At 34.7% G+C, this 24,937-nt stretch overlaps 1 protein-coding gene across 2 annotated transcripts in view; it reads right to left on the bottom strand.

Annotated features, from left to right (window-relative positions):
* RtGEF (Rho-type guanine nucleotide exchange factor) overlaps nt 1–24,937 on the bottom strand; it is a 142,396-nt gene that overhangs the window by 49,323 nt on the left and 68,136 nt on the right. For both annotated transcript variants that reach the window (XM_089104674.1, XM_089104673.1), the window contains one exon: nt 14,381–14,602. In XM_089104674.1, coding sequence (XP_088960800.1) covers nt 14,381–14,602 — 222 coding nt within the window. The remainder of the gene's footprint in view (nt 1–14,380; nt 14,603–24,937) is intronic.

Genomic DNA, 24,937 nt, shown 5'->3' with positions numbered 1-24,937 from the left:
TGGCTAGGGAGATGAGTCCTAAAACCATCTGAATTCATTGGAGGGAGGAGTCATAAAACCCTCCAGGAACCTAACACCCATGAATATCTAAACACTATGTCTGAAAACCCAAACAGCTAATTAAATATTCTAATTCATGATTTCAGGCATGTAAGGCTCAATAGTAACAGAAACTCTAAAAACGGAATACTGATACCAATAGATACAACAAACATGTTCCTTTAGTAGCTACGCACTTAGGCTAAAAATGAAGATATTTCAATGTTCCTTTACTAACTACGCAATTAGGCTAAAAATTAAGATATTTATGCAGAGTTTCAACTAGCTATGGCTAAGTTTGGTAAAGACCAGTTATTTTCTTGCGAAAACACACAAAATCATAAAAAAAGTTCAATGTTCCTTTAGTACCTACGCAATTAGGCTAAAAATGAAAATATTTATGTAGAGTTTCAACTAGCTATGGTGTCTGAAAACCCAAACAGCTAATTAAATATTCTAATTCATGATTTCAGGCATGTAAGGGTCAATAGTAACCGAAACTCTAAAAAATGGAATATTGATACCAATAGATAGAACAAAAATGTTCCTTTAGTAGCTACACAATTAGGCTAAAAATGAAGATATTTCAATGTTCCTTTAGTACCTACGCAATTAGGCAAGTTATTAATGTAGTTGTTAAGTAGAAAAATACTTCATTAAACTTTTATATCTTCACTCAAGGTTGAATGGAGTTATGGCTAGGGAGATGAGTCCTAAAACCATCTGAATTCATTGGAGGGAGGAGTCATAAAACCCTCCAGGAACCTAACACCCATGAACATCTAAAAACTATGTCTGAAAAACCCAAACAGCTAATTAAATATTCTAATTCATGATTTCAGGCACGTAAGGCTCAATAGTAACTGAAACTCTAAAAACGGAATATTGATACCAATAGATACAACAAAAATGTTCCTTTAGTAGCTACGCAATTAGGCTAAAAATGAAGATATTTCAATGTTCCTTTACTACCTACGCAATTAGTATAAAAATTAAGATATTTATGCAGAGTTTCAAGTAGCTATGGCTAAGTTTGCTAAAGACTAGTTATTTTCTTGCGAAAACACACAAAATAAGAAAAAAAGTTCAATGTTCCTTTAGTACCTACGTACTTAGGCTAAAAATGAAGATATTTATGTAGAGTTTCAACTAGCTATGGTGTCTGAAAACCCAAACAGATAATTAAATATTCTAATTCATGATTTCAGGCACGTAAGGCTCAATAGTAACAGAAACTCTAAAATACTTAATATTGATACCAATAGAGAGAACAAAAATGGTCCTTTAGTAGATACTCAAGTAGGCTAAAAATGAAGATATTTCAATGTTCCGTTACTATCTAATCACTTAGGCTAAAAATTAAGATATTTTTTAAGAGTTTCAACTAGCTATGGCTAAGTTTTGTAAAGACTAGTTATTTTCTTGCGGAAACACACAAAATCAGAAAAAAAGTTCAATGTTTCTTTATTACCTACGCAATTATGCTAAAAATGAAGATATTTATGTAGAGTTTCAACTAGCTATGGTGTCTGAAAACCCAAACAGATAATTAAATATTCTAATTCATGATTTCAGGCATGTAAGGCTCAATAGTAACCGAAACTCTAAAAAACGGAATATTGATACTAATAGATACAACAAAAATGTTCCTGTAGTAGTTACGCAATTAGGTTAAAAATGAAAATATTTCAATGTTCCTTTAGTACCTACGCAATGAGGCTAAAAATTCAGATATTTATGCAGAGTTTCAACTAGCTATGGCTAAGTTTGCTAAAGATCAGCTATTTTCTTGCGAAAACACACAAAATCAGAAAAAAATGTTCAATGTTCCTTTAGTACCTAAGCAATTAGGCTAAAAATGACCTTTTCAATTGATGAATAGTTTATATCGCAGGGGTCTATTATATAAAATATATTCTAAGAATATCTGAACCCTTTGATTAGTGGGATTATTAAAAAGTAAACTAATTTTATTTTAAATAAAAAAAAAAAAATACTGCTTTTAGAAACTAACATTCACAGACAACTTGGAAGTTTAGCATAAAAACACTATAGGATGCTTCCTTGCAGTGTTTAAATGATCATAGCGCCTCACATCTCTTCCTTTAAATAGAAGTGAATGTCTATCTTTTTCATGTGTTCTTATAAGCAACCTTATCTGTTTTCTTCTAGCGCTTGAATCTTCGAAAATGTGCAAGGGGGTATTTTCATGATGTATTTTGCTATGACTCACATTGCTGTCAGGGGTGACATCCAACTTTGCTCGCTTTTGCTGGGGGGTTTGATCAACAACTTCCTAAAATAAAAATAGTTGTATCAGTCGGTTGCTTGCAATATTTAAGAGCAAAACCATTTAAATTTGTGTAAAAAATTTTTTTTTTTTTTTTTTTTTCAATTAAATAAATATTTATATTTTACTTTATTAACAAAATAAAATAATCATTGTTAAAAATTTAGATTTTTTAGAATAAGAACAGATTTGTTTTTATTATTCAAGATTATTCAGTCACTGACACTTCCTTCAACGAGTTTCATTTTTGTATACTCAATCGTAAAATTGTTAATAATCATACTGTTATAAACATTTTTTGTGAAGTTTAAAGTCAATTTAGTAATAAATTATTAAAACTCTTTGTTATAACAGACTTTTTTCTCTTTAAACTAACATGTTTAAATCAAATTTATACATAAATTTAAATGTAAGAATTGGACAAGCTAATTAACACGGCTCAGTCAATCCCCCCCCCTATGAGAAAATAATGTCCGTTAAATAAAAAGGATAGCTAATATAAAAATTTTATTTATTAAATTGGGTTATACGTTAAAAAATTTTTTTTTTGTGGAAATGGGAAGGGGGGGGTGAGGGTTTTGAAAGAATTAAATTTAATTAAGAGTATATAAAACGCAGAATGGCCTTTAAATATTTAAAAAAAAAATCAATAAAAAAAAAAAAACACTGATATTGATAAAAAAAAAAAATCACACTTTAGTAAAAAGGAAGCTTTTTTAAAAATTAAAAAATTAAAATAATAATAATTTTATTATAATCCCAAATTAATGATAGAAAGATAAGCACTTTTTTCAAAAACAGTCCATAAAAAGACCACTTATATTTATAAAAAAAAACACCTTAAAGGCCTCCGGGCCTGTAATTATTTTAAAAAAAAATAATAAAAAAAAAAAAAGCCACTGATCTTTATAAAAAGGAAGCTTTTTTAAAAATTAATAAATTTTTAAACGTGTTAACCACACACAGTTTAAGGAAAGAATTTCTTCCTTAACTTAATGACAAGACAATTTTTTTTTTTTTTTTGCAGACTGGCCTGGAAGGTTTTTTCAAAAACACCCCTAAAAAAAAGGGTCATTGATCTTGATAAAAAGGAAGCTTTTGTAACAATCAATACATGAAAAAATCAACATTTTATTGTAATCCCAAATTACCGATCGAAAGCTAAGCACTTTTTTCAAAAAACATCTAAAAGACCCATTGATCTCGATAAAAAAAAATCACACCGTAAATTTCAACCTATAAGAGAATTCGAGGTTTTTTCAGCTCCTAAAAACAACAGGCTTCTAAGTAGATAAGTACCCTTAGTTCTAGTGTAAGGAAAGAATTTATTCCTTAACTTAATGAAAAGACATTTTTTTTTTTATATAATAATGAGAATATTTTTTACTCACCAAAAATTGCTCCATTTTTCTATGTAAATGCTTTTTACAAAAAATGCCTGTAATGCTATCTCGAATATAAACTATTCAAAACTGATGGAGAATCAAATTTGAAATCTCAATATATACAAAAATAATTGGCGGGTAAAAAGAGTCATCGGTTTTCTGGTTTAACACTAAAAAAGGACACTGAACTTTGAAATTACGCTGAAATTTTGAAATTGCATTATTCCCTGGCAAAGAGTGTAATGACCTGTTTACCTAACAGAAAAACCTGTTTGGTACGGGGGTCTACACAAATTCAAAAGATGGTATATACTAATAGGTTTAAAAACCTATTAGCCAAGTAAAAAAAAAAAAAAACTACTAATCAACGTACAGATGAATGACCACGGATTTAACATAAAAAAAACTTGTATATAATGAACAATAAATCAATGTCAGAAAAAATTGCCCTTAAATTGCGTAAATCTCTTGGCAAAGATGTAATGACCTGTAGAACCTGTTTGGTACGGGGGCCTACGCAAAGTATATAGCTTCACCCAAATTCCATATGATATTTCAAATTGCTATATGTCTACGCAAAATGGTACCTCTTACCCTACTAATAATAGACACTTCCTAGAAGTTTCACCTTAATACTCTAAGCGTGATTAGTTACAGTAACTGTAGTACTAAAAGTATACACATAGTGCTTTTTGGCTAGTTCAAAATCCCCCCAAAACTTACTCTTAAATATCTAACTTAATAATATAAATTGTTCTCGAGATATTGCTTTGTCACCTTTTTGACAGTTCACATGCTCATAGTTTGTTATGATTTAGTTCAACGTCCACCTAAATATTTATTTCAGTTAATTCCTGAATATATTGCTAAATTCTCTTGGCTCTATTGATTAAAACTTTATTATCTTTGAATGTTCATCACATGTGTGTGGGTAAAAAAAGAACTGAGGGAGAGGGGGGGGGGCTATTGTAGCTCCATAATAATTTACTCTTGACCCTGAACTGGAAGTGTGCATTCAGAATTAAATGAGTCCCTACTTAAGTTCGCATGACCACAACTTCAGGAAATACTTGAACCCCCCCGGAGCATAACTTAAAACCTTTATCCCCCTATTTTGGGGGGTTGTGTCACCCCAAAGGACATGTTATGAGATCTTTGGACAATTTTTGAACAAATGGCTATCTTAAAATTTCTATCGGATGCATTGGGGGAAAATATGACGTGGGTGTGGTATAGCTGCCCCCCGATAAATTTGACTCTTAAAAATGGCTCTTTAACTTCCAATTTCCAATCCAATGAGCCCCCTCCGAAGTTTATACGACCACCGTTTCCATAGAAAAATTAAATACCCTCGGGGCGTTCCTTACAACCCTTGCCCTGAGGACTGTGAGGGGGATCTCATCCTCAAAGACGTAATTTCTGGACTTTTATACTACGTCAAACAAAATAACTATCTCAAAATTTTGACTGGAAGTGTTTGGGGAAATGATGGGCTTGGGGGGGGGGGAGTGGTGGTTGACCTCCAATCACTTTTGACTATTAAAGAAGGCACTAGCCCTTGCAATTACCAACCGACTGAGTCCTTTTTGAAGTTTCTACGACAATAAATGGCCATTCTAAAATTTCTATCAGATGCGTTTCTGGAAAATACGACGTGTGTGTGTGTGTGGATAGATAGATAGATAGATATATTTATTTTCCATAAACCAGTAAATTTAATTACATAACAATCTACAAATCCCCACAGAGGCTCCATGGCCTGTAGGAAGGGGATTATGAAAAGATCAAATAAACATTAAACATTTAAACGCTTAAGATTTAAACAATATAAACATAACATTAATATTTAAACATATAAACATAAGCATTTGAACTTTTAACATGTAAAGCATTTGCTTAATAAAACGAAAAAAAAAAAAAAAAAAAAAAAAAAAAAAAAAGAGAGTTCACTAAATAAGCTTTATCAAACTACAGTGAATCACAGCATTTATATATATATATATATATATATAAAAAAAAAAAAAAAAAAAAAAATTAAATAAAAAAAAACTATTGGCAGCAGGCAAAAGTAAAGAAAATTAATCACACGAAAACAAATATTTTTTTAACTAGTCTTTTGAAGGTGCCAAACGAGTGGCATTCTCGAGCTTAATCGGGAAGGGTGTTCCATGTCAAATGACACGCAACAAGAGGATTAAAATCGGATCTTATTGTTGGTGTATGGGGAATTTGGATACTTAGAAAACTACGGAGTTGATAATTTGACCGATCAGATACAAAAGAAGACGTAAATCTAAGGGACCTAGGAATATCAGCATGGGGCTCAACAAAAGTGATAGACGCACAGGAAAGAGTATAAAGTTTTTCAATATCTAGTAACGGTTTAGTTGCCGAGCGATTTACATCCTAGATAAGATTTATAGCTTTATCATAACTGTTCGAAAGTGGTTTGAGAAAAGAAGGGAAAGTAGACATCCATATGACTGAACAATAGGAAACATAAGAACGAATTAAGCTATGAAATAGGATTCTTAGAATTGGTCCTAAGACCAATTCTAATTGGTGGGGGGGGGGGGGCTATTTGCCTTCTGATCACTTTGTCTCTTAAAAAGAGCACTATAACTTCTGATTATCAATCCAATGAGCCCTCTTTGAAGTTTATACGACCATCATTTCTATAAAAACCTTATATGCCCCCAGGGCGTAACTTACAACTCTTGACCTGAGGGCTATATGGGGGGGGGTAGTTATCCTCAAAGACATAATTTCTGAACCTTTCAGCTACACTGAACAAAACGGCTATCTCAAAAATTACGATTGAATGTGTTTGGGGAAATGATTGGTGTATGGGGGAGGGAGCTGGATGACCTCCAATCACTTTTGACTGTTGAAAAGGCCAGTAGAACTTCTGATTACCAATCAAATGAGCCCCCTCTGAAGTTTATACGACCACGCTTTATATGAAAAAAAACCTTATAGCCCCACTGGGCATAACATACAACCCTTGCTCTGTGGGTTGGGGGGGGGGGTCATTCTCAAAGTCATAATATCTAGACTTTAAAACTACACTGAACAAAACGGCTATCTCAAAATTTTGATTGGATATGTTTGGGAAAGTGATTGACCTGGGGGAGGGGGAGCTGGTTGCCCTCCATGAGCTCTTTTGAAGTTCCTATGACATTTCTTTCTATAAGAAGTGTCCTGGCCCAAAAAAACAATATATTGTGCCCAGATCGCTGTTTACTTAGGCAGCGCGATAGCTGCCTATTACACTTTGTCTTGAAATTTCAATTATACAGCACTGAAAGTGCCGATTAGATCAGGTAAGGCCCCCCCCCACTAAAATTCAGTCTATGGGTGCCCATGGGGAGGGATGGTTGTAATGGGTTCAAACACGAGAATGGTGTTTTATAGCCAGTCATTTCAAAGCGGGAGGCGTTCTGATCCACAAAACGCTCCCTCTTGCTATGCCACTGTTTCCAATGCCTAAAAACTAGTCATTACATACAGGCAAAGAAGACCTTAGTCTCTTCTCTTTATTTTATTATTACCATTTACATCAATTCAATTCCATACATCTGCAAAACAATACAGCTGATAAATTTAGGAATATTTCAGACAATATCAGACACGTGCCCCCCCCCCCCCCGAAAAAGCCTAAATACCTTTAAAATATTAGGTTTTCAAATCCCCCATTAAATGTTCTTATTATTTTCTCATATATGGGGTTATTTGAAGAATACAACCACTTCCTCACTTTCTTCCAAAAAAATATCACACGCACGTGCCTGTACTTAGCCCCTTGTCCTGCCATGACCGCTGTGTTTATCAAACAGTTCGTGGTAACGAACTGTAAGTAAGGAGCGACCCGGCTCAATGGTAACCGAAGCTGTAGAAAACAGAATTTTGATACCAATAGATACATCAAAAGAATCAGATTTTAATGCTGATTTCAAATATATAAGTTTCATCAAGTTTAGTCCTACCTATCAAAAGTTATGCGCCTGAGAAAATTTGGCTGATTTTCGAAAAAGAGGGAAAGACCCCCTAAAAGTTATAGAACCTTAATGAAAATCACACCATCATATTCAGCGTATCAGAGAACCCTAATGCAGATGTTTCAAGCCCCTATCTACAAAAATGTGGAATTTTGCATTTTTTGCCAGAAGAAAGATCACTGATGCGTGTTTATTTGTTTGTTTGTTTGTTGTTTTTTTTTCCCCCAGGGGTGATCGTATCGACCCAGTGGTCCTAGAATATCGTGGGAGAGCTCATTCGAACGGAAATCAAAAGTTCTAGTGACTTTTTTAAGTGACCAAAAAATGGAGGGCAATTAGGCCCCCTCCCACGCTCATTTTTTTTCCCCAAAGTCACCCGATCAAAATTTTGAGATAGCCATTTTGTTCACCATGGTTGAAAATATGATAACTATGTCTTTTAGGATGACTTCATCCCCCGAAGTCCCCGGAGGAGGGCTGAAAATCATGAACTTTACCCAATGTTAACATATAGCATTGGTTATAGGGAAGTATACATACGTTTTCAGGGGGATTTTTTCTGGTAGTGGGGAGGAGGGGGGGGGAGTAGGTCGCGGGTTATATGGGAGGATCTTTCCACGAAGGAAGTTTTCATGGGGGAAGGGACATTGCTATGAAGGGGGCGCCAGATTTCCCAGCATTATTTTAAAAAAGATAAGAAATTATATATAAAAAAAACAAGTTTTTTAACTGAAAGTAAGGAGCAACATCAAAATTTAAAACGACAGAAAACATTACGTTTGGTTCACCCCCTAGTCAATACATCGCTCTTTAAGCCAAAGATTATTTAGTACTTTCATAATAGCTATTTATTCTAATTAACAGCATTTGTGATTATGGGTCATTTTAAAAGAATTGGAACAAAATTCGAACTTTAGCTTAAAGAGCAAGGTATTGCCTAGGGGGCGAACCCTCTAATATACGTATTAAAATATATGAATATAGAAGTTCGTTACGTAAGTTAATTCGTAATTAACGTATATTTATTACTAATAAAAACGTTCGTAAATAAAATTAAACAGGTTTCGAGAAAGCTATTTAACCAAATAAAAGTAAAATTAATATTCAAAATTTGTTTTAATTATTCATATAAGGTGAGCCAAAATCAAAACCAGCATTAATTCAAAAATATCCAAAAATTGAATAAAAAAAACAAGTTTTTTGTAACTGAAAGTAAGGAACGACATTCAAACTTAAGACGAGCAGAAATTATTTCGTATATGAAAGGGGCTGTCCCCTCCTCAACGCCTCGCTCTTTACGCTAAAGTTTGACTTTCTCACATTTTTTTTTTTAAACAATGAAAACTTTAGCGTAAAGAGCTAGGCGTTGAGGAGGGGACAGCCCCTTTCATATACGGAATAATTTTTGTTCGTTTTAAGTTTTAACGTCGTTCCTTACTTTCAGTTAAAAAAACTTGTTTTTATTTATTTAATAGTCTACAAAACCAAACGTACGCCCGTTATTGAACTTTGTAATTTCGAGTTAATTTTGATATGCCTAGACACAGATAAAAAAAAAGTCTCAAAAGGCTACATTTCAGCTCAAGAATTTATTTATCTGAATGGAAATCTAATGCATGCGAACAAAAAACCATCGTTTCACAGGAAAGGGGGATGGGGAGGAGAAGTTGAGATGGTCAAAAGACTATTCTGCAAAATAATCCCCCATTAACCATTATTCCCCCAGAGCTCAAAACAAAAAGGACAAAAAAGTATCTCGAATGGTTTGAGGAGACGGTTTGCCACAAAAGCCTGCACTTTGTCCCCCCCAAGTTTTCTAAGAAATACCGGGTCTACCCCTAACACTTTTTCATAGGGAGTTTCCAGACTCAAACAAACCTCACCCTTGATTCAAGATATACGCGATCTGTACTATAGTCCAAGACCCAGGTAGTGAGGTCCCACTAAAGGCATGGGTGTAGGGATCAATTTTTTTGGGAGGGTCAATTTATCACCAAAATTCCACAAAACAAGTGAATTATGCCAGACACAAGAAAACATGAAAAACTATACGAAGTTTTGACAATTGAAGGAAAGGGGCATGTTCCTGAAAGACCTCGTGCTTTGTAAGGACTTTTTGATCAATAAAAAACAAGAAAATCAGGGACGTAGCAAAGAGTTTTATTTATTTTAGAGGGAGGGGGGATCATCGATTAAAGTCCTTTTATATAGCAACTAACTAACGAGAAAGTAATTATTACCATTTTCACCTTCATTTTGGAAAGAGGGTGAATCCCCTCCTCATCAAGACTCAATCCTCATGCTATAGGTCCCATCTTCCGGGGATGGGGATGGGGGGGGGGCTAAAGCCTGCATACAAGGCTTAGAATAAAACAAAGAATCACCGTAAATTTCTATAAAGCTTAAAATCAATTACCTTACATTAGACTCCAATCTGCTTTAACTAACAGATATTCAACAATACTATGTCTTTACTAAAGGGAATTAAATAAAATCATCATTTCTTTGAGGTAGTTAATCATTTTCTGACGGATTCAAATCTATGAGTTAACTTGAACGATTTATGAATACAAATTAAGAAGTAGTAAATCAAATATTTGCATTATGATTGATTAATATTCAAGACCCAATGACAGTATAAAATCATTCAAACCAACTTCTGGACGTATTTAGCAATTTAGCTTTTAGCAATTATTCCTTTTGGAGATAAGTGTTAACTGTTAACGTTAGACACGATTTGAATCGATGAGTAGAAAAAAAAGGACAAGTTCATTATAAAACAAATTTCCTAAACTAAACAGATTTTCGATCAAAACTGCAGCTAAGTAATTGTGCCCCAGTGTCAGCCTAATCAAATTAAACAAAAGTTCCTTTCGGAAGAGGGGGGGGGGGGGGGGGTCAAACAAAAAAAGCAGACAAGTTAAGCGAAAAAAAGAAGAAAATTTAAAGAAAGATATTTAGATATTTAAAAGAGGAGGAGATAGAAGAATAAAGAAGATAAGAAGGATAAGAGGGTAAAGAAGGAATGGAGATGAGAATAAAGAAGGATAGCACTAGCACCATATTTTGCGTGAAAAAATGTTTTTTTTAAATACAACAACAGATGTATAGATGTTTACCTTCTGACGCAATGGCTCCCCTCTACTAAGCTTCTTTTCACCCTTGTATTACTTATTGCAGTGAAGTTTAAACCATACCAGTAACGAAAGTGACTGCTTAGGACCGAGTAGCAAAGCGGTCGTCACCTCCCTATATGTTGTGAACAACTATTATCTTTACTATAGAGGTATTTTGAAAAAAAAAATATCTATTTGAGTTCAACTTTTGGTAATTTTTTCGCAGTTCATATTATTGACTTATGAATAAAGTAAACATACCACTCGAGGCCTTTTTTTATGCTCTTTTCAAATATAATTATCATTTTTACAATTTACAATTTATTTACAGTTTATTTCTGATGGAAATGAGAGGTAAGTTTAAACTTTACCCCCCCCCCTAAAGTGCAAATATATACCCTGAATTGGTATATATATGGGGGGGGGGGTAAAATTCATTTCCAACAAAAATGATTATTATATTTGGAAAGAGCATAAAAAAAGACATCGAGTGGTATGTTTACTTTATTCGTAAGTCAATAATATGAACTGCGAAAAATTTACCCAACTTTTTGTTAGATCTGCCCCTTTTTGCGTAGCTTTTTCTATCCCTTGGGTCTCTCGAGTAAACACAACCAGCAACCAACCTTTCGAAAGCAAAACCCCTTTTTTAAAACTTTATTCGTTCTTGACATCCTAATTTCATTTTCCCAGGTCTGTACATTTTCCTGGTTGTGTATCACTTGAATCATTTCAGTCTGAAATGGCAAAACATTAAAAACAAATTGTAGGTATTATGTTCAAGCAGTGAGGATCTTCACGTAAACTTTAGTTACGGGGAGACACACCCGACCACTCTTCTGACTAAAGATAAATGTAGGAATATAATCTTCCATTTTGCACACAAAATCTTCACTAATTCCTTTTCCCGTCAGCAACAATACTTAATATTTTGTCTAAATATTTTCCTTCAAATGAAGATAGCTAGGGGGTAAATTCTCATCTCTTCCCATTGATCTGGGCAGTCTTTATGGAAATTATAGCAAAGCATTGCACATTTAAGGCTTCGACGGGCATATTAATTATTGACTCCCTCCCCTAAAAACATGTGCACAGCTCTTAGCTTATTGAAATCGATACTGACAGCCATGACGAGCAAGGAGTTTTAAGGAAAGGATACCCAGGTTTGCTCGTTTGGTCATCTCCTGTGTCTGTTTTTCCCACTTCAGGTCATTTGTGAGATAAACTCCCAAGAGTTTGATATCCATGGTGCCTGAAACGTTCTGTAAAGTAAGGGATGAATTGTCCCTCAAAAAAGAAAAGGTTAATACGAGCGATTTTTCCCGATTGACGATCATTTTGCCCTCCTCAGCTTGGCGTGATAAACTCGCCATTATTCTGTCTGCCTCACTTGAAACACTCTTTTCACCTAGATCCAGTACGGATAGATCATCAACGAACTTAAAGCAATTCGACTCATCATTTGCCAACTCATTGCATCATTACATTTGCATACTCATTGCATGCATCATTGAGATGCATGACTTATCTTTCTTCTTTTTCTTCTCTGAAACAGGGATATTTTCATCCACAAAAAGATGGCTATATTGAGGTGATGCAGTCAGCGTTTAAATAATGTGTCAACCTACCTAATTTAAGGTTTTGACTTTTTGTTTATCATGAATTATTATAAATTATAAATCACGTCTTTTGTCTATTATCTTTTTTATGAGCAACATTGTACTTAAATATTTGAGGATAAATTAAGGTATCAAGCTTAGTGATGAGGTGTCAACCGTTATTCTCTTTAAATGAAGTGTTTTAATACCTTTCTATATTATGAACGAGGGATTTATGTGTCTTGAATAGGGTACCAAGATGAAATAGGATTGTAACCACAGAATACTTTTTTTTCTAAGGCCCCTGAAAACCTACTAGCACCACTTCATAGGATGAAGACGAGTTATTGCACAAATCAAGTACCTTTACAACCTCTAAATGAGAGATTGTGATGTAACATTTATGGCTGTTTTCTGCAAGCTTATCCATTACTTTCCCCACGAGGAGCCATCTTTATTTTTCTGCCACCTGCAAAGTCTACACGACAAACACTCAGAAAAACAGTACATTCAGACTGCTTATAAGAGGAGACACCCTGCATTGAATGCTTGAAGAAAAGCTTTGCAAGACACTGCACCTCCATTTGTAACGGTCTCTAAACAAAAGGTCATCCATGAAAATCAGTGTGTTGATTCCTTTAAAAGGAAGTTCCTTTGAAAAGGGAGATAAACAAGGTGAATGGTGGAATAGGGGCATACCAGCTCTTATTTTTCAATTGACTGGCACCATAAAAGTTGTCATAAAAAACAGCAGAAAAGAGAAGTCAGACTACTTACTTGTACTTGCAGGAAGACCAGGCGTTCAGCCCCCTAACATGGAATCTAAAATTCAGATGCTACTTGGTGATTTTTTAACCGTAAGCTCCCCAGACTAACGTTGGCTGAAGTTGCAGAGTCACACCATTGACTCCCATCCTAAGTCAAAGGATTGGCAAAATCAGGACTCGAGCCCCTGTCATGAAGTGCATAAACTTAAAAGTACAGCGTGACATCAACACGGTTGGGGTGGCTTACGCACAAGATTAAACCGGGATGGAATCATACAAATTACCCATAACCGGTAAAGATTTCTTGAGAGGGGAAAATAGTTGATAGTCTAAATAGAGTGGTATTCAGCAGGAATCCTTGCCAATATTCTGGTTTCAAATGGCTTAACACTGCAACTGGTTTCTAACATAAGTAGCAGTAATTATAGCTTCGAATATAGCACTGTATACAAAAATATTCACTACGAAAAATACTGACACAATTTTTATATTCGACATCTCATTTTGATTTCAATATACAGCCCTTGATGTCGAAACCGCTGAGCAATTTAAAAACCAATACTTATTTTGCTATACAACAATTTATTCATTCATGAATAATTAAAACTAAGTTCGGACAGAGGACATCAGATTACGCCAAGAAAAAACAGCAAAGCAACGTCGTTTTGACAAATCCAGCAGGTGTGTCTGATTGAAATTGATATTTTCTTAACTAGCAAACCCCGCCCGCCCAAAAAAAACCTTTGATAACTACATTGAAAAGAAGAGGACAAATAGCTTATTATTTTATCCGTGGATTTTATCAAAGAAGCATATATCTATTTAAAAATAAAATTTTACTGGGCAGAAAAACACATTTTTAGAAGTGAACCGACTTCAAACCAAAAACTTCGGAACTCGCTGTTCTTCTTCAACAAGAATGGCCACTTAAAGTTCAGGAGATTTTCTGTTGTTATCTCTTAATCAGCCTAATTTGAACTTACAAGGATCGCCAAGTATACTTTTTAAATTTCATTGCTGGAATTTTCCGGTTCAATAGTGCATAAGCAAAATCATACACATAAAAACATAGTTTCGTCGATCAACGTGAAATCCGACAAGCAAATTTCGACTTATATCACAATGTAGCTCAATGAGGCCAAATTCAATAAAGGGGGTGTAGGTAAAAGCAAAGAAGCTACACTTACGTCAAAAACAAATGCTGAAAGTCTCGGTGAGGTCGTCAATATAATCAGCTGAGCTGGGAAAAGAACAAAATATCGCTCAAGGTTGTTTGGTTGAATCGTCGCCATACCCAGGTGAATGATATCGCCCAGAGTGGAAGGGTTGTCACCAACCCAGTCCCGTACATTTCCACTAAGAACTTCCAAAGCTAATTCTCGCTCTTTCCGTGTTGCTGCACATAGTTTCTAGAAAAAAATAAAAAAAATAAGCGACGGTGGTATTTCCGATTAATTTTTGTGGTGACTCAGTCAGTAACTTTCACAGAATTTAAGTCACTATTTAATAGTTTCTAGAGTTTCTTAATTGCACCTTATTTTTATCAAACGTCTTTAAGCAAAATATATCTTTGGAAAAAGAGAACAAGACGTAATTGTAAAGCCCTGAGATGGAAAGTCAGAATTTCTGAAGCAGTTTAGGTAAAAGCTACTTACTAGATTAGCAATTAAGATCGAAGTAAAAAAAAAGAATGAGAAACGAATTTAACAAATAATAAAATTCACAAAAACTGATTACAACAGAATTCAGTGATAGCATACAAAAAAAAAGAAATAATGCGTCTATTTTTGTTAACCTGGTGAAATTTTTTCTTCAACGAGACTCGAAGATTTAAAAACTGTTTTTCTACAGTTTTATGTACTGAGTAAATTCAATAAATTCATTTTTAAATAATTTGTTTTTCTATTTGAATAAAGCAACGGTCATACTCAGGAAAAAAAATAAATAAAAAGTGATATAGTTTTGCGGTATCCTGTCAAATAACTACCCAACTGAGTCATAAAACAGAAATTTAGGTCGGAGAGAAGTTTATCCGTAAGGTCGGTGCCACAATTGAGCAAGACACATGAGGGATATCCGTATCCATATTGGTCCTCACAATCAATCAGGTCAGCAGATCCCAATTTAAAAACTGCGAAAAACAAAGCTAAATTCTGGCTTAGGGTTTGGGACGATTGTGGACGCCCACGATCACGGTGTGTTGTAGATTTAAAACAAACACTAAAGCGGGTTACAAGAGGTCTCTTAGGTCAGTAAGGTATCGTTGCATGGATTTCCCTGTTCCCTACAGAAACTCATATCCCAGCGGTAGGAAGCATGAAATTAGGTGATATAGAATTTGTTTACTCAGGCAGGAAGGATGGGGTACATAGACAGAGAGTAGGGGCTCATGATGAAGAAGGAAGCTGCTAAGTCTTGTTTAGGCTGGGAAAGTATTAATAATAGAGTACTAATTGCTCATTTTATGACTAAAAAGTTCAGGATATCAGTTAGAGTAGTATATGCCCCTGTAGAACCGACTGACGGAGATACTAGTGATTCAGATGAATTTTACTTACAGTTACAGAAGCAAATAGAGAGGGTCCCCGGTTGATACATGATGTTTTAATTAGGAAATTTTATTTCCCAGGTCGGTAGAAATAGGGATAGATGGTTTCCTAGCCTAGGTAAATTTGGTACAGGAAAAGAAAACAGTAATGGATACAGACTTTTGCAACTTTGTAGGTATAACAATCTAGTTATACGGTGTTTGATCGTAAAATGGCTCTTAAGTTAACATGCTATTCACATGATGGTAAGACAGCAAACCTTATTGATTATGTTATAGTAAACCGAAGACTGGCAGGATCAATACAAGATACTAGGGTATATAGGAGTGCTGTTATTGATGTTAAAAGTAAAGATCACCATCTAGTAGTTTTAAGGGTTAATTTAAAGCTAAACATCGGAAGGGTAACTACCTCCCGGGAAGTTATGATGTTGGAAGACTCCAGGGTGAGAATATGAGAGAAACTTTCCAGGAACAGTTGAATACTAAATTGAGAGTTTAAAATTTAAAAATGTGGAAGATGGTTGGAGTAATTTTAGAAAAATAATTTGTGAAGTTGTTGAAGGTGTCTTAGGGAAGAAAGCTAGAACTCCAGCTAAGAATATTACTGAAAAGGCTTTATGTTTAATAGAAAAGGAGAAAGGACTTGTACAAGAATTATCTGAGTGATAGATCATATGAAAACAAAAGGAATGTAAAGAAAGTGGAGAAAGCATTAAAATATGAACTAAGGAGGTGTGAAGTGGAGGCCATGGATAAAATTGCCGAGGATCAGGAAGATGCAGCTAGACGGCATAATAGTAGAATATTGTTCTGGCATGTTAGTAAATTGAGGGAGTAGTCAATCCGGACTTGGCCCAGTTAAAGATAGGAATTGAGCCACAATTAGCGATAAGGAAAGAATTAAAGAAAGATGGGCAGAACATTTTGAGAATTAACCGAGATAGAGTTGCAGGAAAAGATATAGAGTAAAATGAAAAGTGTGTGATACCTTTGATGTGAAGAAATATTTGTTTTGTGAGGAAGAATTAGCGACAGTACTAAAAAGATTAAAAAATAATACGGCTCCAGGTGCTGATAGGGTGGTAAATGAGTTTCTTAAATACGGTGGCTCTGAGGTAAGAAATAAGTTACTGATGATTATGAATATGATTTAAAAAAAGCGGGAAGTACCTAACGATTTTAGGAAAACCTTAATTAAGCCACTTTACAAGAAAGGTGACAAAAGTGAGTGTGGTAATTATCGAGGCGTTAGTCTGGTCTCTGTAGGTAGTAAATTACTTAGTAATATGATACTTTTTAGACTGAGAGATGCCGTAGACAAAGTTTTAAGAGAAGAACAGTGAGGTTTTAGAAAAGGTAGAGGATGTGTCGACCAAATTTTTAGTCTAAGGTTAATAATTGAGAAGTGTCTGAGTTGTCAAACGCCTTTGGTCCTCAGTCTTATAGATTATGAGCAAGCGTTCGATTCTGTTGATAGCAGAGCTTTAGTAAAGTTTTTATCCTTGTATGGTATACCAGACAAATACATTAAAGTGATTAGTGCTATGTACGAGAATAACACTGCTGCGGTTAAGGTAGGAAATGAGGTTAGCAGCTGGTTTCGTATTAAATCAGGAGTTAAGCAGGGTTGTGTTCTATCCCCCTTTATATGGATTATTTCGATTGACTTTGTCTTAAGGAGCACAGGAAAGGCCATGGGAGACCAGGGAATCAAATGGGAAGGAAAAAGTTTCGTGGACTTAGATTATGTTGATGATTTAAGCATCATAGATTAAAGTGTGAGCAAAACAAATTAACTTTTTGAAGTTTTCCGAGTTAAGGGTGCTAGAATAGGTTTAAAAATTAATGTTAAGAAGACTAAGTCACTAAGACTAGGAATAAGTGAAGATTGAAAGGTGACGTTGGGTAATGAAAAGATTGATCAGGTGGGCAGCTTCACTTACCTTGGTAGTATTATTAGTAAAAATGGCGGGAGCAGTGAAGATGTTAAAAGCAGAATAGCCAAGGATCAGGGTGTTTTTTCACAGTTAAAAAAAGTTTGGAAGAATAGGAAGATAGGTCTGCAAACCAAGATTAGAATATTAGGAGCTATAGTTGTACCGTGAGTAAAATGCGATGTATTTAAAATACCAAAATAAAGTTCCTTCTTTCTAAAGATAATTCCGACTTCCTATAATTAAGTTAAACCTAGTTTCAAAATTGAAAAGTCCTTAATCAGCAAAGAAAAAAACTGTAGTCACCTCCTGACGAAGAATGACGCTATCCAAGCTTTAGATTTCGCTAAGATAGTGAGCAATAAAAAATATGCTACGCACAATATTTCTAAGGAAGTTTAAACGATAAGAACTGTGTGAACGTCTAAATCATCAAAAATAGTTAAGAAAGATTATTTGCCGAAGGGTTCGCATCCTTGGGCCACTTGGGCCAATGGTGATCCAGTTCTTACAGCGCAGGACTAAAGAGCTACGTTTGATAGTGGGGTAAAAGTGCTTTTTGAAGATATTCGTAAATCAGAATCAGGACCATTCAGATAGAATTATTTTCGCCACTCAAGCTTGGCAATTCTTTCATGTTGTATCTCAGTCACCGTTGTTGTCGTTTGAAGTGACTTACTGCTGTTCACCTAAATATGTAAGTTTCAATAAATCTATTGCTTTTTTACCTGTGTTTATTTCATTTTATGTGTCTGGATCTAGCCTAATAACAGGTAATTAGTTCGCAAATCTCCAAGGACGTTCCTAGGGAATCTGCTCTCCAGAAAAAAAAACATTCATCGCTACACAGTGATGACAGTGGTCAAATATGACTCTGAAGCATGGGTGCTCAGAAAAGCCGATGAAGATTTGCTAGATGTTTTCCAGAGAAATTGCTTAAGGATTGTTCTGGGTACCTGGCTGACCGACCGTATTTCAAACAATAGGCTATACGAAAAATGTGGTTCAGTACCGCTCTCTAGGGCTATAATGAAAAAAAGGTTGAGGCAGCTAGGGCACGTTGTGCGGATGAAGAATGACACATTGCTGAAGATAGTCCTTTTTGGTCAACCGTCTAGGGCTAAACGGAAAGCAGGTCGTCCTCGTCTTGGGTGGGAGGACGTCAGAAAGAAAGATTTTAAAGAAATGGAAACTTCGTGGGAGGATGCAAAAAATGAGGCTTTAAATAGATTGGGATGGAGGAGGAGCGTGCGTAGCTGTGTTGGCCTCTGGCAGCTTGGTGCTGCAGTGAGTTGTTAGTAGTAATAGAAGTAGTATTTCCCTGTGAATAAACGTGAATGGCGTAAAGTGATTAATTATGAAAAGCTTAAAAATGATTATAAGTTCAATTTTAAAACAGGGAAAATCTCCCGCTGATTTTTCTTTATAACGGCCCCTTACTGTTTCTTGTAATACAATTAAATTACTTGAATATATAATTCTTCCCCATCTAACTAATTGGAGTAATGAAGGAAAGAACCAGTTTAGTTTTGGGCTGGGGTGGGTTGTCAGAATCCTCATTGTATTTTAGCATCTCTTCTTCTGGATAATAATTCTAAGAGTAAAGGAATTTTTTTTTTGTGCTTTAGATCTTTCCAAAACATTTGACAATGTAATCCATTCCCAGCTTTTTTTTCATTCCCTTTATATTTCAGGTGTTAATTTTTCAGTTATTCTGCTTCTGCCGTATTGATATTCTAATTCTTTTCTTAGTTTGAAATCCTCTCCAACTACTATTATTAAAGTTAAAAGAGGCGTAAGACAAGGTGGTGTTTTGCCACCTACACTTTTTAAAATTTGCATTTCTGGCGTACTTTCGAAGATATCCTCTACGTATTTTTCTGGAGTTTCAGATGTTTCTTATCTTGCTTATGCTGACGATTTGTTCCTGATTAGTCGGACTAGCACTAGTCTCTTCAAAATTGTATCTTCTGTTTCCAATGGCTTTTTCTAGGATTGGCCTTTGGTTGAATGAAGAGAAGTGTGAGCTTCTATCTTTCGCTTCAACTTCTTCATCTCATCTTAATTGTGATACTTTCTCTATTACGTCTGCTGATTCTTTGCGGTGGTGGGGTATATCCCTTACAAATAATCTTTCCAGTTTTCGTCAGCGCACTGTTTCAGATATTTCTATAAGAATACAAATTCAATATGGGAAAATTGTTCCCAATCGAGGGAAATATAATAGAAAGGCACTGGCAAAATTCACCTCTACATACTGCGATCGATCAGTCCTTTACACGGCAGGAATTTACCCCATCCTGAGAAAAATTGATTTAAAAAGAATCCGGATTAGTTATTTCAGATGTTGTAAGTTTCTCCTTTCCTTCTTCCTTGGACACGTAACCGGATTCAAATTAATAAATATAATATACCTGATATAACATTAAAGTTGGAAAAGCTACACAGGAAGTTCTTAGGTCAGATACTTCTCTTGACCGACTTTCTCCTCATAATCTTATTGTTAAATTTTTTCTTTAGTTATGTTTCGTTTGTTGTATGTTTTGTACTTTTTTTGTGAATTTCATTTCTTGAGTGTATTTAATGTTAATTTTTTTATTTCTTCGTAGTTCATTTTTTGTGTTTATTTGATGTTAAATATTTTCTATAGTCATTATTTTTCGTTTTTTGTATGTTTGCATTTTTTGTATGAATTTAATTGTTTTTACTCCACATTTTAATACTTGTATAGGGTTTTTTTGGGGTAATAAATAAATTATTATTATATTCGATAAAAACAATACCGGCCATTCTATACGTAGAAAACGACTAAAACTCATTAAATATATTAGCCACCTGCTAAAAAGAATAGTTAACTATTAACTATCGATCAAACAAAATTCTTTCGTTTTTGGGCAACGGATGTGATATCATCAACTTTTGTGATAAAATAAATTAAAACAAAACAAAAGTAAACAGACGAACCATTTTATACCATTATAAACCTACACCTTGAATCATGTTTCGCTTCCTTCTTCCTTCCTTCACACTTGTTTCCCTTCTACTCCAGATCACAATTAAAAAAATTTGCTCTTTGGGTCCAAAAAATTATTTTCGAGTTCTTTCAATTTTCTTTTTCCAGTGGTAATCCTACTGAACCATCCATTGTAAAAAATGAAAAAACTTTCAATCCCTAAGTTTGAGGTGTAGTCACTTTTACAGGTAGATAGGTTTCTCACAAAACCGGAGCTAGTCTGAACATTAGGGACCTATGCTGGCAGTAATCTGAGCAATTGCATTATTTTCTAGAGAGAAACATTTTAATGTGAAACAGGAGCATTACAAAATAAACAGGTAATAATCCTAATGCCCTGGATTACTATTTATTTAATACACTAAGTCAGCGATAATCCAAAATGTTTGATGAAAAACATAGAAAATAGGAATTGCTTTTTATCACCATCCACGGAGAAAGCTGCAATGCCTTTAAAAAAATGGAATAAAAATAAAATTCATAAATACGTAGACCATAGTTTTTTTTAAGAAGCCTATGGAAAGGGCTTTTATTTTCATCATGTGATTCTCCTTAGCCCAAACCAAGAATTTTCAGCACAAGAAGTTAGAAATCAACTTTTGTGATAAAATAAATTAAAACAAAACAATAGTAAATAGACGAACCATTTTATACCATTATAAACCTACACCTTGAATCATGTTTCGCTTCCTTCTCCCTTCCTTCACATTTGCTTCCCTTCTACTCCAGATCACAATTGAAAAATTTGCTCTTTGGGTCAAAAAAATTATTTTTGTGTGCAATATTAAAAATACTCACAAATATTGGTAATTCTTTTTTAAATTAAATTCAAATGTTCTTTTTAATTAATTTTTTCTTCAATTTAATTTTTTAAATTACATGTGCAGCATAGCCTACTTTTAAAAGAACCAAGAATTCAGTGTTTCGCAAACTGATTGCGATGAGAGTTGAGAAAGTTCAGATCATATTAGGTTTCTGCTCTTAGTTTTTAATTTTAGTGCTGAATCCCCCCTCCCCAAGGAAGTTGGCAAAACTCATCTGAAGTAGCTGCATTATACCCGACATTTGCGATTTTTAGGGAATCTACCGGCCTATTAAACACAGATCTGTCGGAAAACTCGCTTATTTGTAAGAATCTACAGTGAATTTGTCAGAGTTTCGCTCAGAAATGTGGCCAAAGAATTTGCGAAATTTGGAATCTAACAAATTTAGCTAAGGAATATACCAAAATTTAGTTCAGAGAGTCTACCAGAAATCCATGAAAAGAATCGATGAAGTTATACAGAGAGAAACTACCAATATTTTGCCCAGAAAAACTACCGAAACTTGGATCAGAGATTCTAACGGAGCTTGTCCAAGACAATTTGCTACACTTTGGACCAGAAATTCTACAGAAATTGGCCCCGGAGAATTTACTGATTTGGTCAATTTACCAATATTTACAGTTTTGTGAATTCATTAGAAAAAAGAAGACTTACGATTGACCAGAATGATTTACATTTGAATGAAAAATCTTAAGCCGAACTGGCCAGCCATGTCAAAAAACAACAAGGAGAGAAAAAACTCAATGAAAAACAAACAAACGAGACTGCGGCCAAAGTCGTTTTGGCCGCAGTCTCGTTTGTTTGTTTTTTCCTTCTTTATTGTTCTTTGACATTTGAATGACAAATCAGCTAAAAAAAAGAAGCTAGAGCTGCTCTTCAATTTGACGATTCACGTGCACATTGGAGTAAAACGCCAAATGCAGGGGGCATAATAAATATTAGCCGGTTAGGAAGTTGATGGAATCCTGACAGCTTGACAGAAAGATTCATGTGAGAAGTTGTCTACTCCTTGACCTAAACAAAGTGCTGGTTATTACGCTGGTCCAAATACAGACGGCTAGGCTGTTAGAGATATCCCATAAGATACTAGACAATTTTGCAGAAGCAGACAAGAAATTCGCTCTCACTTACTTCCATTATGTTTCTCTGGAATGCTCCGAATATAGAGCGATATAAGCCCGTAAAGGGTTCAGAATCACAATGATATAATGGTGCCCTCCATCCCAACAGTGTGTACATAGGTTTTTCGGATCGTCGGTGCAGGTTTGAAACTCTGTTTCTGCTGGGACTCGGAATTCTTATACTTTTGGTTCCTTTAAGAAATGCCTAAAACGATCTTATTGGACGTAAATAATGATCATTTAAGATATATACATTTTTTTTCTATTTTTCCTGAGTTTACATAACGAGCCTTCTGGGATTTAATTGGATATTTATTGATCATCTTTATGTATTTGTATCTGATTATTTTTTTTCATCAATTCGAACTCAAATTCATGTCCTATACACAAAACTCTCGTTGGTTTAACAAAGACAGCTCCAAAACTGGCAGATGAAGAGGGTAAAACAGGATACCGAGAGAACTATAGACATGGGAATGCAATCATATTTTAGATATTGCCCAACTGCCCCTGTTCCCAGAATTAGATTCAGGAATTCTTCATTTATTTTTGTGTTTGTATCTGATTAGTTTTTTTTTAATGAATTTTAACTCAAATTCATGTTCTATACACAAACTCTGGTTGGTTTAACAAAGACAGCTGCAAGACTGGCAGATGAAGGGGGTAAAACAGGATACCGAGAGAACTATAGACATGGGAATGCAATCATATTTTAGATATTGCCCAACTGCCCCTGTTCCCAGAATTAGATTCAGGAATTCTTCATTTATTTTTGTGTTTGTATCTGATTAGTTTTTTTTTAATGAATTTGAACTCAAATTCTTGTTCTATAAACAAACTCTGGTTGGTTTAAAAAAGACAGATCCAATACTGGCAGATGAAGGGGGTACAACAGGATACCGAGAGAACTATAGACATGGGAATGCAATCATATTTTAGATATTGCCCAACTACCCCAGTTCCCAGAATTAGATACAGGAATTCTTCATTTATTATTGTGTTTGTATCTGATTATTTTTTTTCATCAATTCGAACTCAAATTCATGTCCTATACACAAAACTCTGGTTGGTTTAACAAAAACAGCTGCAAGACTGGCAGATGAGGAGGGTAAAACAGGATACCGAGAGAACTATAGACATAGGAATGCAATCATATTTTAGATATTGCCCAACTGTCCCAGTTCCCAGAATTAGATTCAGGAATTCTTCATTTATTATTGTGTTTGTATCTGATTAGTTTTTTTTTCATGAATTTGAACTCAAATTCATGTTCTATACACAAACTCTGGTTGGTTTAACAAAAACAGCTGCAAGACTGGCAGATGAAGGAGGTAAAACAGGATACCGAGAGAACTATAGACATTGTAATGCAATCATATTTTAGATATTGCCCAACTGCACCAGTTCCCAGAATTAGATTCAGGAATTCTTCATTTATTTTTGTGTTTGTATCTGATTAGTTTTTTTTCATGAATTTGAACTCAAATTCATGTTCTATACACAAACTCTGGTTGGTTTAACAAAGACAGCTGCAAGACTGGCAGATGAAGAGGGTAAAACAGGATACCGAGAGAACTATAGACATAGTGTGCAATCATATTTTAGATATTGCCCAACTGCCCCAGTTCCCAGAATTAGATTCAGGAATTCTTCATTTATTTTTGTGTTTGTATCTGATTAGTTTTTTTTCATGAATTTGAACTCAAATTCATGTTCTATACACAAACCCTGGTTGGTTTAACAAAACAGCTGCAAGACTGGCAGATGAAGAGGGTAAAACAGGATACCGAGAGAACTATAGACATGGGAATGCAATCATATTTTAGGTATTGCCCAACTACCCCAGTTCCCAGAATTAGATTCAGGAATTCTTCATTTATTTTTGTGTTTGTATCTAATTAGTTTTATTTCATGAATTTCAACTCAAATTCATGTTCTATACACAAACTCTGGTTGGTTTAACAAAGACAACTGCAAGACTGGCAGATGAAGAGGGTAAAACAGGATACCGAGAGAACTATAGACATGGGAATGCAATCATATTTTAGATATTGCCCAACTGCCCCAGTTCCCAGAATTAGATCCAGGAATTCTTCATTTATTTTTGTGTTTGTATCTGATTAGTTTTTTTTTCATGAATTTGAACTCAAATTCATGTTCTATACACAAACTCTGGTTGGTTTAACAAAGACAGCTGCAAGACTGGCAGATGAAGGGGGTACAACAGGATACCGAGAGAACTATAGACATGGGAATGCAATCATATTTTAGATATTGCCCAACTGCCCCTGTTCCCAGAAT

The sequence above is a fragment of the Artemia sp. Qi Xiang Cuo genome, chromosome 18, assembly GCF_049724085.1.
Source record: "Artemia sp. Qi Xiang Cuo chromosome 18, ASM4972408v1, whole genome shotgun sequence".
NCBI lineage: Eukaryota > Metazoa > Arthropoda > Branchiopoda > Anostraca > Artemiidae > Artemia > Artemia sp. Qi Xiang Cuo.
This window is presented reverse-complemented; position numbering and strand designations above follow the sequence as displayed.